The 14,561-nt window shown below is 55.0% G+C and overlaps 5 protein-coding genes across 5 annotated transcripts; 2 read left to right on the top strand and 3 right to left on the bottom strand.

The window, feature by feature from the left end:
* Window positions 1-315: 315 nt before the first annotated feature.
* omh4 (O-glycoside alpha-1,2-mannosyltransferase 4) lies at window positions 316-2,045 on the bottom strand (the record flags this gene model as incomplete). The annotated part of the gene is made up of 5 exons (XM_053197142.1): window positions 316-657; window positions 709-1,111; window positions 1,165-1,251; window positions 1,304-1,702; window positions 1,759-2,045. The coding sequence occupies 5 exons, from the start codon at window positions 2,043-2,045 to the stop codon at window positions 316-318; spliced, it is 1,518 nt and encodes a 505-aa protein (XP_053045449.1).
* A 3,031-nt stretch (window positions 2,046-5,076) lies between these two features.
* N0V96_012025 (uncharacterized protein) lies at window positions 5,077-6,027 on the bottom strand (the record flags this gene model as incomplete). The annotated part of the gene is made up of 1 exon (XM_053197141.2): window positions 5,077-6,027. The coding sequence occupies one exon, from the start codon at window positions 6,025-6,027 to the stop codon at window positions 5,077-5,079; it is 951 nt and encodes a 316-aa protein (XP_053045448.2).
* A 712-nt stretch (window positions 6,028-6,739) lies between these two features.
* Window positions 6,740-7,742, bottom strand: MRPL10 (mitochondrial 54S ribosomal protein uL15m; the record flags this gene model as incomplete). The annotated part of the gene is made up of 2 exons (XM_053197140.1): window positions 6,740-7,328; window positions 7,417-7,742. 2 exons carry the CDS (start codon window positions 7,740-7,742, stop codon window positions 6,740-6,742), a joined length of 915 nt encoding a protein of 304 aa, XP_053045447.1.
* A 1,404-nt stretch (window positions 7,743-9,146) lies between these two features.
* MVP1 (Sorting nexin mvp1) lies at window positions 9,147-11,820 on the top strand (the record flags this gene model as incomplete). The annotated part of the gene is made up of 5 exons (XM_053197139.2): window positions 9,147-9,639; window positions 9,896-10,705; window positions 10,771-10,910; window positions 10,966-11,559; window positions 11,611-11,820. The coding sequence occupies 5 exons, from the start codon at window positions 9,147-9,149 to the stop codon at window positions 11,818-11,820; spliced, it is 2,247 nt and encodes a 748-aa protein (XP_053045446.1).
* A 1,556-nt stretch (window positions 11,821-13,376) lies between these two features.
* N0V96_012022 (uncharacterized protein) lies at window positions 13,377-14,505 on the top strand (the record flags this gene model as incomplete). The annotated part of the gene is made up of 3 exons (XM_065759475.1): window positions 13,377-13,382; window positions 13,449-13,839; window positions 13,895-14,505. 3 exons carry the CDS (start codon window positions 13,377-13,379, stop codon window positions 14,503-14,505), a joined length of 1,008 nt encoding a protein of 335 aa, XP_065611929.1.
* Window positions 14,506-14,561: the final 56 nt, after the last annotated feature.

Raw genomic sequence — 14,561 nt, 5'->3', positions numbered from 1 at the left:
TATTTCATGCGTCGCGATTCCTTGTGGTGTTTGATGAAAAGGAAAAAAAAAGAAAACGATTATGGACAGTGGCCGAAAGCTTTGAAACCCTTAACTCCCAAAGAACTCGAGCAAAGACCTGTAATGGCGATGCCGTTACACCCATGCGTGCCAACATTAATGAGACACCCTTCTGTGAAGACAAAGAGTCTGACGTCTCCGCTTCGTCAATATACAATCCCTTCTTATGTCGTTTCCTCCGTGACTGGTGCCAGCGCTCGTATGCTGGCTGTGGCTCGTGACATCGTATACGTGTGCGATGCATTATCGTTGCATTTACGGGCTGGCCCATCCACCGGCAACATCGACCCATTCAGCAAGGCACGATCCCTCCTTGCCCTCGACATCGACAATGTCCGTGTCGCAGCGGCATCTGCATCCGACACCGTTCTCCTTCTCAGCGTCCCAGTTTTCCCAGTACTTGTCTTCCTCGATACGCTTCTTTTCGTCGAGGGTTGTCGTTTCGAGGTAGGGCTGTCTGGGCAGCTGTCGGGCCGGCGCATTAGCGGGGCAGTGCTGGATAGTGGTGTGTCGGTATCCAAAGTCACGGAAGTAGTGGATGTCGCGAGGGGAGAGGAGGGCGCCGGCTGCCAAGGAGTGGATGGGGGCATCACCCCACTGTCAAGTGTTAGCTTAGTTTCTCATAGTTCCTGCATCCTGCGGACTTACGCGTTCCATCCAGAAGCCTCCACTGCGGTCCATCATCTCGAAGAACTCTTCGTACTCTTTGCCGCGGAACCAATCAAGGCTGGCAATTTCGAAGTTGGACCAGAAATGACACATGTTGTACGACTCGCCTTCCATGGCCTCGGGGTCGATGTCGGGCAGGTTGTTGCGGTTGGGGTCCGCACGCAGAACTTCTTCGGGCAGAGGAGACTGGTCGGTGACAGGCTCTTCCTTCTTCTCGACGGGGTCGACGAACATCTCCCACAAGCCCTTGGACTTGAGGCCCTTGAGGCGCTTGTAGGCGGAAGCATATCTGAAGATGTTGGGGACAGTCTCGCGAAGTTCCTTGACAGCGATGGTGAAACCGTAAGTCTTGTTGGCATCGATCATGGCCCAGAAAGGATCACTGTGTGGTAATTAGCAAGTGCAACGTTGATCGATCAGAGTGTTCAGACGTACTAGGTGATGTCGCAGAAGTACTTGATCTCGGGCTCGAGACGCCAGTACCAGTTGTACTTGGCGAGGAGCTCGTGCTTGTAGAAGAAACTATACAGCGTTAGCATATAGATGAAGGGCTGATTGTTTTTCTGGAACATACCCAGAGTAGAAGCGGCACATGGCGTGGTAGCTCTCCAAGCCACCGTACATGACAGCGGCGTCACCCTGCTTCGCGATGCCCTCCTTGGCAACCTTATGGTCGATCCAGTCGGGGTAACCCCACATCTCAGGACCGACCTTGCCAAACTCGACGGGAGCAGACGTGTAGTTGGTGACAACCTCCTTGAAGGTCTCGTTGAAATCACCATCGTTCAGGAAGACGTAAGGGTAGTGATACCAGCGGTTGAAGTGACGCTCAATGGACTTGATGGATTGAATGACGCCTTCTAACTCCTGGTTGCGGGCCAGAACGACAAATGCACCGTTGGCCTTGGGTCTGCTCGTATCGGGCTCGAGGCATCCGGTGACGAAGACCTTGTCGTGTTCTTCGCTGATTTTTCTGTACACAGTATCGTTAGGCTTGATCAACTGAGGAATGTGTAGTCAGGTGCATACCTGATGGCAGGGGGAGCGCCCGCGGGCATCAATATCCTTCCAGGCGAGCTCGGGTGTCTAACGAAGAGCACGAGGATGAGGATGACGACGATCAAGGGAAAGAGGATGACGACGCCGAGAGGCACCGAGATGCTCGAGTTTCCGCGGAGTCGCAGCGGTCTTCTAAAGAAGGCAAGTCGCGAGGTCAATCTGTTCTGGCGAGCGGCCTTTGTGGTAGGTTTCTCGTCGGCGGTGGGCAGTTGCGGCGACGTCGAAGTCGCCTTTGCGGCTCGTCTAAAAAGATCCATGGCTACGGCTGCGGCGCACCGTGGCCGGCAGTTGTGTGAAGGAGGGAGGTTGTGTTTGGCGGTGTCGTGGTGGAGAGATGTCGGATGAGAGATGGGATGGCTCCAAGGGTGGCGTTGAAGGATATGTCGTCAAAGATTAGTAGGGCTGGTTGGATAAGGGGTGTGGAAGGCGATTGCGGTGCGATGCGTCGATTAATGGACCTTGGTTCCTTTTTTCTTCTTTGGATGAACACGCGAACCGCGAACAAATGCAAAGCCGTATGTTATCGAAGCAGCATACGCAGGCGAAAAACAAAAAGGCTGATTGACACGTGGATTGCGTGGGCGATGCGAATTGCGAAGGGGGTGCGGTACGTGAACGAGCGGCAGGGACGAGATTTCCCTCGAGCAAGGCGTCGGGTTTGGTGGTGGTTGTGGAGTGCTGACCGAAGACGGGGGGGTGAGAAGCTGAGACTGAACAGTTTTCAGACTTCGCGTCGAAGGCGGAGGAAAGACACGGCACTCGCTGACGGAGAGGGTGTGATGGGGATGCGGTAGCGGAAGCGGAAGCGGAGCGCGCGGTTGCTTTGCTAGGCCTCGCTGTTGCAATCAATGGACGGAGTCGACGGTGAGACTACTACCCTCGTGGTATGTGGTCGATTGTGCGTATGGGATTGAGCCCAAAGGTTCAAAGAGAGCGGAAGAAGGTTGGTTCTTTTCTCCCCAAGGTCACACACACACAAAGGGCCTGACGGGTTGAGCCGATTTGGGAAGTGGTCAATTGCGTCGAGCAGAGGGTCTCGTCTCGGCAGGCGACATAGGTCAGTGGCGTTCGCGAAGAAAAGAGGCGCGGGCGCTTGCGAACGCTATCGTGGGTTGTTGTCGTCGTCTCCGTTCGTCAGGTCGGAGGGGAGGGAGGGTGTTAAGTTTGGAGAAAGGGAAAGGTCGTTCGGCGGGATGAAGGGGGTGGGTTCGAGAGTGGGAGAAAGGAAAGGGAGTTGGAATCCGCCGGGACCAAGTACCTTAAGGAACCAACTTTTTTTTTTCTCTCGGGGATGTGGGAAGGGGGGAACAAAAGCTGACAGATGTCACCCGTGGATGGTTACGGATGAGGAGAGGTGGGAGAGGTGGGAGAGTTACGGACGGGATAGTTACTTACCTAAGGAGTGAGGTATTACCTTAGGTAGGTTGGCATTTTTCATGGCGATAGGGGAGCCGGGGGACGGAAGGAGACACGGTAGGCGCCTTCCAAGTCCCATCTTCCATTTTACACCTCAATGTGACGGCAGGCACCACGCCCACGGCACCTGCCACTACGACCACGCAATCCAGTAGCGAGATAGGGACGCCGTCTCCTGTCATGCACCTCACCGGGTCCCTCATAGCCTCAGTCAGAGTCCCGATCCCCTAATCACAACAATGCCATCTTTCCTCACAGTCACACAAGTTCACTCCATGGCTGCTCACCTCATGCTGGGCTGCCCATGGTCTAGGACTTGCAAGTTGACGGGGATGCCAGAGACCAGACCGGACTGGACTGAATCTGGATGGGAACTGCAACGACTGCAACTCAAGATAGCCAACCAGAGCACAGCAAGGAGAGGCAGAGTGGGGGCGAGGGGGGATTTGAGTGGATGCGAGCAGCTCAGGGAACCTCACGTCATTGGATAGATCGTCCCGCCAAGAATCGCGGAAAGGAGAAAGTGGATCCCCCTCCTTTTCGTCTGGATACCGGTACTCTGGCGTACGTATCTAAGGTATTTCCGTCGTGCAATCTGGACTCTTTCCGTTTTCATCACACTCAGCAGTCACCCTCTGCCACTTTCCATTATCATTTTCTAATTATCTGTCCTGTCCAGGGCTACGAAGCACGAATACCTTATGGACTTTCCAAGTTCTGCATCCCTTGCAAAGGCTTACATGACAATCCTGCATCCTGTCGGTCAGCAGCCTTTGGCGCAGAGGCTCAGACCTTTGCTTGACATGTTGCTTTGGCTTGCAATGGATGCCATTTCCTGTAATCTGGCAATCTGGCAGCTGCTGCCCTGAAGCTTGTCAGCTCCTGTCGCCTGCGCCACACTTCCCACCTCCCGTCTGCCCAATCGCCAAGCAGACAAATCGCACACCACCAGCTTCTAGGTTCCATCCTGTCACCATGGAAGGGCAAGTCCCCAACCCGATCCTGCTCCGATGGTGGCATTTCACGCCCAATAGCAGCCACGTCTGTGCTTCTAGTGCCATAACCGCATGCGACACTGTCATCTCCTGTGCCTCTGTCGTTATCGACTGCCCACAAGTGGCACCAGCCGCACCACCTTACCTTATTCATGAGGTTGTATTAGGAACCTAAGCGCGAGCCGGAAATAATACAGATACAGCTTGGCTAGCTCCGGTGATCATTGATGAGATTGATGAAGGCCATCTATCTGTGTGGATCACCAGATAACCATGACTTCAACTCTAATCACCATGTGGGTTACTCACATGTTGTGCATGACTGGTGCATGGCATCCATCTCAATTCGCGACTTTGCCAATTGCTTATTTTGGTGCCACTGGCTATTGACATGAGGTGAAGAAGTGCTCACCGGTAGTAACGCCCTGTCTCATTTTTGCCATATAATTACCTTATATCATCCTCCTACATTCTTCACGCCCTTATCAAGTTATCAAATGCTAAAATGGCTGAGACAACACAAACCTTCCATGCCCTTGACTGACGTATGTAATAGTAAAGTTTATCATCTCTGGACTGCTGAGCCTTATTTACATCTCAATCACCTAGGGCTCGACAACGACTTCTTTCTCTACTTTAGACCACCCTTCCCCAAAATAGCTCATGGAATTCATAGTATCTCAACATCTCATGTTCTGTATGAGAAACGATGGACCGATGATTAGCACTTTCTACCAATCTGAAACACGAGATTGCCTGGTGAAAGTTGAAAGTGCTTTGCTGAGAAATGCGATTCTAAGGACCTATGCTTTATAAATTACTGGATGGCATCAACCTCATCCTCTACCTGTGACTCATGAACGGTTACCGACAACCCTCACTTCGCCTTGCTGAACATCTTCTTCTCCGTGGACCTCATCTTCACCATGATCCTCTTATACAGCGAATCCTGCAAAACCGCAGGCACCAGATCCAAAAACGCCATCTGCACTGCGTGACCCCAGTACGGAATCAACACCGCCCTCCCGCATCCGACCCGGTCCAAGATGGCATTCGCAATAACCTCAACCGAAGGCCAAAATACCCGGGGCGTCATGAGCTCCGGCTTCGTTGCTACCGCCCCGATCCGCACGCCTATGACCTCGACATCAAACCCGTCCATCGACAGCTCCCTCGCCATGGACGTCGACATGGCGCCGAGGTACGCCTTGCTCCCGCTGTAAAACGACAGCAGCGGCAGCCCGTTGTCCGAAAGCGAACCGACATTGATAATCAGCGCGGGCTCCGACGACGCAGTAAACCGCGGAATCAGAATGGCGTTGAGCAGCGTCGGAAACAGAGCATTCATGTGCACGTTGGCCGCAACCTCCTCCATCGACGACTCGTCCAGCCTCCTCATGATCGGCTCCGCCGGCCCACCGCCGACATTGTTGACAAGGACGCGCAGGTTCAAGTTCTCCAGCGGCGCAAGCATAACATCCCACGGTTGCTGCCCGGACCCGAGAACGCCGGCATCGCCAACCATGATGCGGAACTCCCTGTCCGGGTTCGCGAGCGCGAGGTTGTGCCGCACCTCTTCCAGCTTCACGTCGTTGCGGCCGTGGAGGACGATGTTGAAGCCCCGCCGGGCGAGCTCGTTTGCGAGACCTTTGCCTATGCCGTCGCTCGCGCCGGTGACGAGGGCCCAGGCTGGTTTGCCGTGGACGGGGACGAGGTAGCGGTCGAGTTTGGATTTGCGGAGGAAGGGGAAGAAGGGCCATGCGAGGTTGTATGCCACGCCGACGAGGGCGATGAGCCCGACGGTTTGAAGAAATCCGAGAGAATCCATGGTAAGGTGATTAAAAGGGGGTACTGATTAGTTTCTCAGCTAGCTAGCAAACAGCACGAATGTGAAGGGAGAGAACTCAAGCTGCTTTCTATTGCTCACCCTGTCCCGTTCCACGCCCGACTACTTGTACGCTCGAGAGAAACGAAACACGCATGTGAATGGTCGGACCAGACGTCATCCAGCCCAAGAGGTTGTCGAATTGACTCTGGCCTACAGGGATGGTTCAACAACACCAAACGCCGGTTATTCATGCTCTCCACGCGTGGGAGTTGGACGCCCGAGGGTAGGTACAAGCAGCAGCCGGCTACCAAAAATCCGTAATACGGATACGCTCCATCATGCCATCTCGGAGCCAACTCGTTCCCCGATGAGCGGCTAGATGAGTAGGATCTACCCGCGGTCTACGCAAGATAGTCTTCAGAGCATGTCAGCTATGCAAGAGTTGGGCCGAACTCTGCTTCTCTTTCTTGGCTCTGTGCCTCTGCCACGCCTACCGGTATTCCCCCAGACCATAGCCTAGGCCGTTCGTTTCCACTCAACATCGGACGGAGAATGACGAGTGCGGAAATAAGGCCCAGCTTTTTGAGCTTGGGGGGTAATAGTAGTATTGATACAATGTCTGTACATACAAATCGCCGAGCAGTAATGGTACATTTTTTCGTCCTGTTTTTTGTGCTCTTCCTCCACACCAACAACCACAACTCTCCCGCGTCTACCAAAGGGTATTGTCGCGGGTAACCTTCTTGGTCTCCTTGCGCGACTCCTTGTCGGTGTGCTCAATGCGTTTTCTCGCAAGCGGCACCTTGAAGTACAAGGACGGCGACTCGCCCTCCTTGAGCAAGTGGCTCAAGTAACCGCGGTGGGCGGGGTCTCGGTAGTACTCGATATCCTCACGGCTCGTGGGGTCGGGCAATCTGTAGGAGAACGTCTTCTTGCGAGCCTCGGAGAGGATGCTCTCGACATACTCCTTGCCGACGGGCAGAGGCTTATCCGTGTTCTGAGACTCGCCGCGGAGGAGGCGCTTGATGGACTGCTTGGTGTAGAATCTGGTGAGGATCTTGCCGCCGTTGCCTTCAACGGCGTCGATGGCGGAGGCGGACGCGCGCGAGACCATGATGTCGATGGGCTGGCGGAGGTCGGTCTTGCCGCGGCCGAGGAGCTTAATGCCGTCCTTGACGCTGCCGATGAGGCCCGACTCGATGATTTCCTTGACGGTGATTTGCTTCGTGGGGTCCAGGCGGCCGGCGTCGATCCATTGTTGGAGCTTGTCGAGGTTCAGTTTGGACATGACGGGGGCGCGTCTGCGATTGAAGTCAGCTACCGAGGACACATTCTACGGGTAAGGCTCTGTGGAAGCCTTTGGCGTATAATCTTCAGAAATGCACCTACTTATTGTCGAAACCCTTGGTTCCCCTTTGCACAATCAACGGTGTCTGGCCACCCTGGAACCACGGCTTGACGTGGCCATGCTGTCCCTGACCCTTGTGACCTCTTCCGGACGTCTTGCCCTTGCCGGCAGAGGGACCACGACCGAGTCTGATGCGCTTGTTGTAAGCTCCCTTGTTGTCGCTGAGGCTGGCGAGGATGGAGGCATTGCGGGTGCCGATGGACAGGCCGGCGAAGAGGGAGACGAGGCTCGTGGGGTTTGTGGAGGGGCGGAGGGCGCGGCTACAGCATGTCGCAGCATGCAACGGCGATACTATCCGTGGCGGCATTGTGAGGGTGGATGTGGTGGCGGTCGTGGGCGTTGGGAGTGACGATGAACAGCGACACGGCCGAGAGTCCAGGTCCGGTCCTCCAAAATTTCCAATGGAGCCTCACTCTCGGGAAGCTGCTGCAGGTGGTCCGGTCGCGGTTCGGCAGGTTCACGCGAAGAAGAGCCGAACAAGCCACACTCATGAAGAGTGGCGGAAGCTTTCCAAAATGTGGCTGGTGATTATCAGGTATGGAGCACCGTGCACGCTTACCTAAGGCCCACTTGTAAGACATGACTTGCGTTAGGCGCCTGAAGCTTCCCTGGCGGAAACCCAGCGCCCCTCTACGGAGTACCTTACCTGACGGAGCACGTAGACCTCCGACAGGGACTGTTTACTCCGCAACAGCGTGGTCTCCTGGTTCAGTCCACTAGGTGTGCCAGCTCCGTCCCTGGTTCAGGCACTGAGTGAGGCACGGATGGACACTTGGGATTCGGGCTCACCTCACTGTCAATGTCGCCAGAAACAGCGTTCCCTCGTCCAAGTCCCAATGGAAGGAAGTACCTTACCAGGTCCCTTCCCTCGTAGGTACCTAGCCCACAGCCCGTCTCGACTTGTCTCAAGCTTCCAATCCTTGGCCCCAGCTCTGCCTCCAGGTAGGGTTGTGTTGTGACTCTGGGAGTAAATAAAAAGTTTCAAGCTTTTTCGTCTTGATTAATCTTTTTTCTTCTCAAACTTCCAATCGTGAGATCCTTCTCTGTTTCTGTACAGTTTGTTGTGTGTAGTGCCTTACGTACGCATCATCGTCAACCACCTCTGTGCTGCGTGTACATACTTAGGTACCTTACCTTCCATTTCCGTACCTTGCCATTGTCGCGGCCTGTCGCATCATCCACCCACTGGACCCCCCGGTCTTCCTTTCATCATCGTCTTCTTAGGTTTCTTGCGCTGTTGGTGTTTGCAAGGTACGGATACTCGACTTGACTGGACGCAGCACAGCTCTCCCACACCTCTACTGGCACCGACCTCGAGCTCTCTCGGCTCTCTGTTACTGCGATACCTTGACGTTGGCGCCAGTACCTACGCGGCAAGCTTACTCCGTCCGGGACCTTTGGTCACCACGACTCGCCCGTGGGCCTCTCTGCTCTCTTACCTTATCTCGTCACACTGCAACCGCCCGTATTCTTCAAGGTCCCCCGTTACGCATCAATTACGAGGCCTCTCTGCTCTGCGTCCTGCGTTGGATAGCGCACTCCTCCGACCAGCAGCCCTTCCAATCCATCCAAGGGAAGTCAATCGGCCTCTAGAGTACAGATACCACCAGCCAAACGCCAGTACTACCTCGATAACCTTGGAACTCGTTACCACCCTTCTTTCGCACCCCTCCTAATCGCAATTGGTCGCCCAGTACATAATCCGCCTACAATGTCCCTCTTCGGATCATCACCACCGGCGGATTCGCCCTCAAACACCTCTGCTGCACCCTCGCGATCGCTGTTCGACGAAGGCTCCATGTCAAAGTCCGGCTCCAATTCGCTCTTCACCGACGACGATCTCGCCGGAGCCGAGAGCTCACCCTGGGACATGCCCACTCCGAGGAAGAAGCAGTCGCGCGCCGATGTCGTCCGCAACCTCTTATCCGCCTCCGACGTCCCCGAGCCCTACATTGAGACCTTTGACACAGTCGTGCGCGAAGATGGCACCGGAGGGCGCGTCAACGCCGGTGGCATAGCCAAGCTATTCGCTGCTGCGCGCCTGGGAGCCGACCAGCAGGCGCAGATCATGTCCATGGTTGTGCCAGCTGCAGGTGGCGACATTGCTGTCGGACGCGGCGAGTTCAACGTCCTGCTGGCTCTTATTGCCCTGTCACAGGAGGGCGACCACATCAGCCTCGACACCGTTGACGAGCGACGCCGAAGTGAGTCCATTTTCTTTCTACCTCTTTTTCTTCCATCACCATCGCCATCATCATCACCGTTTCCCAGCACCAGCGCCAGCACCAGCAAACGTCCACTTTTGTCTTGCCCACCTTGTTATGTCATGACCTCGGCACCCTGTTCGCCGAGCTGAGCTACCCGACCCTCGCAGCTATCCCTCCTTCGTACCTTGCTACCACTTATCAGTGCGCGCAATCTGTGTGGGGTTCTCTGCTAATTGCCAATACACTAATCCAGATCTCCCACTCCCCAAGCTCGCCGGCTTGACTGCTGCTCCCGTGATGCCTCCCGTCTCCGAGCTTGCTGCCAAACCTCCTCAAGCCCCTGCAACCCCCGTCCAAGATACCCCATCGCCGCCCTCACCGCCGCCGCCGCAGCCCACCACTCTGCGCCGACCTCCGATGGACTTCCCAGAGCCAGAGGACCCATGGAACTCTCCCGATGTGCACAAGGGCCACGCGCACGCCATCGCCGAGTCCCCCAGTAGAACCAACGGCGCCAGCCCTCAGCGCCCTGCAGCAAATGGCAATGGCAACGGCAATGGCCACTACAGCACGTCTCCGAGCACCGCCATCGCCGGCCGAACCATGTCTTCCTACACGTCTGCGGCCATCGGCTCAGAGAGGAGTTCCGGGCGGCAGGATGTAAATACCGGCACATCGCCGGGCGGTGGATGGGGCGGCTACTTTGATGGCAACACCACGGGAGGCGGCTTCAGCGAACCGCCCCAAAACAACCAGGTCACAAGTCCTTTTGGTGGTGCAAGCGGTGGACGCGACGCGAATCTCAACCCCGCAACCGTGCCCTCTCTGCGGCCCGCCGTGAGCGGTCGTTCGGGAAGTTCTGTGGAAGAGAATGTCGTTATCACGTTGATGCCGGAGAAGGAAGGCCTCTTTATGTTCCAACACCACAACTACGAGGTTGCGAGCGTCCGACGGGGTAGCAAAGTCATCAGGCGGTACAGCGACTTCGTGTGGCTTTTGGACTGCCTGCACAAGCGATATCCGTTCAGGGCTCTCCCTCTGCTGCCGCCTAAGCGTGTTGCTGGTAGGTCTTGATACTGCTTTTTATTTACAATATTCACATGCTCCCCACTAACATCTATACGTTAGTCAACGGTAATCACTTCTCTAATGACGGCGCATTTATCGAGAAGCGCCGTAGAGGCCTTGGAAGATTTCTCAATGCTCTTGTCCGGCATCCCATTCTGAGCCAGGAACAGCTCATTATCATGTTCCTTACCGTCCCGACTGTAGGTCACTTCTAGTCTTGTCAGTCTACTGCATCTCGCTAATTGTTAGTATCAGGAACTGGCTGTATGGCGCAAGCAGGCCACCATCTCCGTCCAAGATGAATTCTCCGGACGTGCCCTGCCGCCCACCCTGGAAGACTCGTTGCCGCCCACCCTCGAGGCCATGTTTGATAAGACGCGCTCCGGCATTAGACGCTCAGCCGAGCTGTACATTACCATCTGCAACGTCATGGATCGTCTGGTGAAGCGTAGCGAGGGAGTTGCGGCCGACCATGCTCGTATCGCCATGTCTCTGACCTCGCTCACCGAAACGAGTGCCGACACATACGCCAGCGACACCAACGATGTGCCTCTGCTCAATGATGGCCTGACGTCCATGAGTAGACACTTGAGAACCTGTCAGACGCTTTTGGAAGATGAGAGCAAGGCCTGGGAAGAGGGTGTGCTAGAGGACCTCAAGCGCCAACGTGATGCTCTCGTGAGCATTCGTGACTTGTTCGATCGTAGGGAACGTCTGGACAAGGACAACATTCCCTACCTTGAACGAAGGATCCAGACAAATGAGACCAAGTTGGCCAGCCTCCGCAGCAAACCCGATGGCATGGTCAAGCCTGGTGAGATCGAGAAGGTGGTTGAGTCTATTCTTAAGGTATGTTGAACGCGCCCCTCTCGCTCGTTGCAGTACTAACGATACTTACAGGACAAGGAGTCCATCGTCAACCAACACAACCGATCCATCTTTGTCAAAGAGTGCATTCGTGACGAGCTCATCTACTTCCAGACCACCCAGTTCCACGTCTCGCGTTGGAACCAAGACTGGGCCCAGGAGCGCGTCAAGTATTCTGAAATGCTGGCCGACAACTGGCGCCGTCTTCTCGATGAGCTTGACGGCATGCCCCTCGGCGACTAATTACCTTTCCTCCGTACTTTACCCTTTCTATGAACGCATCGGCTTTGCATATGAGCGTCTCTTCACTACTGGCGTTCCGGTCTTTCCTCTTCATCCGCCGGGATTATTTCGACTCTTGCGTTGGACTGTGTCAGCGACAGTCTACCTCAAGTCTTGTACGAATTTGTGTCCGATGGTCCTTGTTTTTTCTCTAACCGCGATATCTCTCAAGTCAGAATGTACATCTTAGAGCAGGGACCCGTTGCCGAATACCCTTTGGTTACGCAAGTTGCTTTTAATACATTGTTCTTAATCTCAATTCTATCATTTGCTCTTCCATCCTTTGACTCTCACCCTTGAGCTTTCGAGGCCTTGGCTTGATGAACATGCCATCGTCGTCCAGCTCGAATCATTAGCCGATATACGTTGCCATCAGATTAAGCAGTTGTCTGATGGCTTCAGGTCAGATTTCAATCCACATTCCTGGTAGCATCTCAAACACAATTCTCACGGCAGATTAGGCCTCGACTTATGGACCACCCTGCTTTATCCGTTTCTGTAGAGTCGAACGAGTTGACAAAGCCCGTCATCCAAAGTCACTCTCTAGCAAGAAGCCCCACGAAAATCGTGCTGAGCAAGCATTCAAATACTTTGACCCATTTGTCCGTACATTTCTCCATATCAGCTCAATCGGTGCTCTCATGTCAGATGAGACTCTGAGCTCTTGATCCCCCTGACCCAAACGTCAATTTGTCCATTTATGAGATCACACGCCGTCTACCAGGTGGATTCTGCCCATCATTCGAAGTTATCAGGTCATTGAAATGCCTTTTTGGAACCAGAAAAAGCCAATACATGTTCGCTGCACCCTACTTGTTCATATATGCTGCCCATATATGCCACGTCACGGGGAATTGGCTCTTATGTGACATAAGACGCCCGTTTTCCGAGCCAAAAGATGCTTTCCCCGGTCATTGACCCATAGTCGGAATCAACGAAAAGGATATGGTCCATTGACGGCACTTTTTATTCATCGAAATGAGTGTCTCGTCGAGCATTCTGTCTTCGGTAAGCCATCAAAGATCTATCGACGAAACACCATCAGGGGCGAGCTCAATGATTGAAACATGGCAAATCTGACGAGGTCTCATTTAACCCATCCTCGGGGCTTCTGGTTCCTTCTCCTCTTTACCTCATGCCTCAAAGAAACATCACCATGCTCTCTGATCGTGTCCAGCATCAGACACGGCACAAGCTCTACACGGCTCCCCATCACCGCTTCGAGACAAGAGCCTGTAATCACGTCCTCAGGTATAGTATAGTTCGACAGCCGTGGGACAAGACCAAGCCATTGTGAAAATCCCATGAGCTCCGTGAGAACTCAAGCCCTATAATGCCGTCAACAAGCGGATCCCCCCACGATGGGAATTCACGTCTAGAAAATCCTTTCAGTTGACGAGACTTTTTGGACCTTTTCTTCTTTCTTCCCACCCAGACATCACCACATTCTTCCAGCCTTGTCTGGACATATCTCGACAGCCAACTATCTCCTCATTCGCGGTACCGACCTAGCCAACATGGATGTAAGTCCCTCTCCCCCTTGCCCCCCTATTTCTCGCGAGTGTTCCATACTAATAATCGATTGCCAGCAGGAAAAGGGCAAGAAGAAGGAAGCAATCGTCATCTCGAGCGACGAGGGTGAGGCCGAGGAAGGCAACCCCTCGGCTCACCCCCTCACCCCCCGAAGCGCCGCGTCTGCCGGCCAGCTCCGGGTTGCCCGCCTTCTCGCCGAAGGCCCCGAGGGCTGGTCTCCCGGGCGTGGTCCTCCCACCCTCGCCGAGTTCGGCCTGGCCCCTGCCCTCCCCCGGCCCCGGTCTCTGCCCACCCCCTGCGTCCTCTCGGACTGTCGCCTCTGCCGCTGCCGCTCCCATCGGGCCCACCTCCCGTGCGACCAACGCCCGCGCCAGCCCGGCGGCCTCGGCGGCCTCGACAACCTCCAGCTCCGCCAGCAGCTCGATCGGGTCGGGAAGCTCGGCCTCTGTCGGCTCCTTCTTCGACGACGAGGACTCCCAAGGAAGGATTCGGGCGCAGACAGGCAGCAGGAAGGACCACCGCCGCTGCAAGTTCAAGTACTACCAGCGCAGACAAAGCCGGTCCAAGTACCGCAACGTGTACCGTTGCAAAGGATACCCCGGAAACCCCGATTGCAAGAACCTGCTCTACTGCTCTCGCGAGCGGAAGTGCCACCATAAGTCCAACTTCAAGGACAAGGACGGGCGTATCAACCTCAAGAACTGCGCAAGTTGCCGCGCCGAAACTCGTACCGCCAAGATCGAGGACAAGGGCGAGCGAGAAGCCAAGAGACGCCAGCTGGCCTCCGAATTCAAGGCCGTTCCATTCAAACGCGGTTCCGGTGCTGGTCGTAACGCCAAAGGCAAGAAGAAGCGTCCCAGCAAGAAGAACAACTCTGCCCGCAAGGGTAAGGCCACTGTCAATTCCGGCCGCAAGGCTGTTGCAGGCGAGACTGAGTCCGACGTCGAGTTGGAGGAGGAATCCCTGGATCACGTGGGTCTGCCTGACGAGCGTCCTGGTCTGAAGAGACGTCGCGAGGATGATTCGGAAGATGACAATTACGGCGCCAACGGAAAGGGAGGATTCTCGGGCTTTGGCGAAGGTAACGGTGCGGTTCCTGTAGCTGCCTGCTAAGGGGGTCTCTGTTCTCGTCCTGAAACGCTGCGGAGGTCATATATTCAACTTCATTC

Source organism: Colletotrichum fioriniae (assembly GCF_027942845.1).
Source record: "Colletotrichum fioriniae strain IMI 355084 chromosome Unknown scaffold_20, whole genome shotgun sequence".
In the NCBI taxonomy this organism is placed as follows: Eukaryota; Fungi; Ascomycota; class Sordariomycetes; order Glomerellales; family Glomerellaceae; genus Colletotrichum; species Colletotrichum fioriniae.
This window is presented reverse-complemented; position numbering and strand designations above follow the sequence as displayed.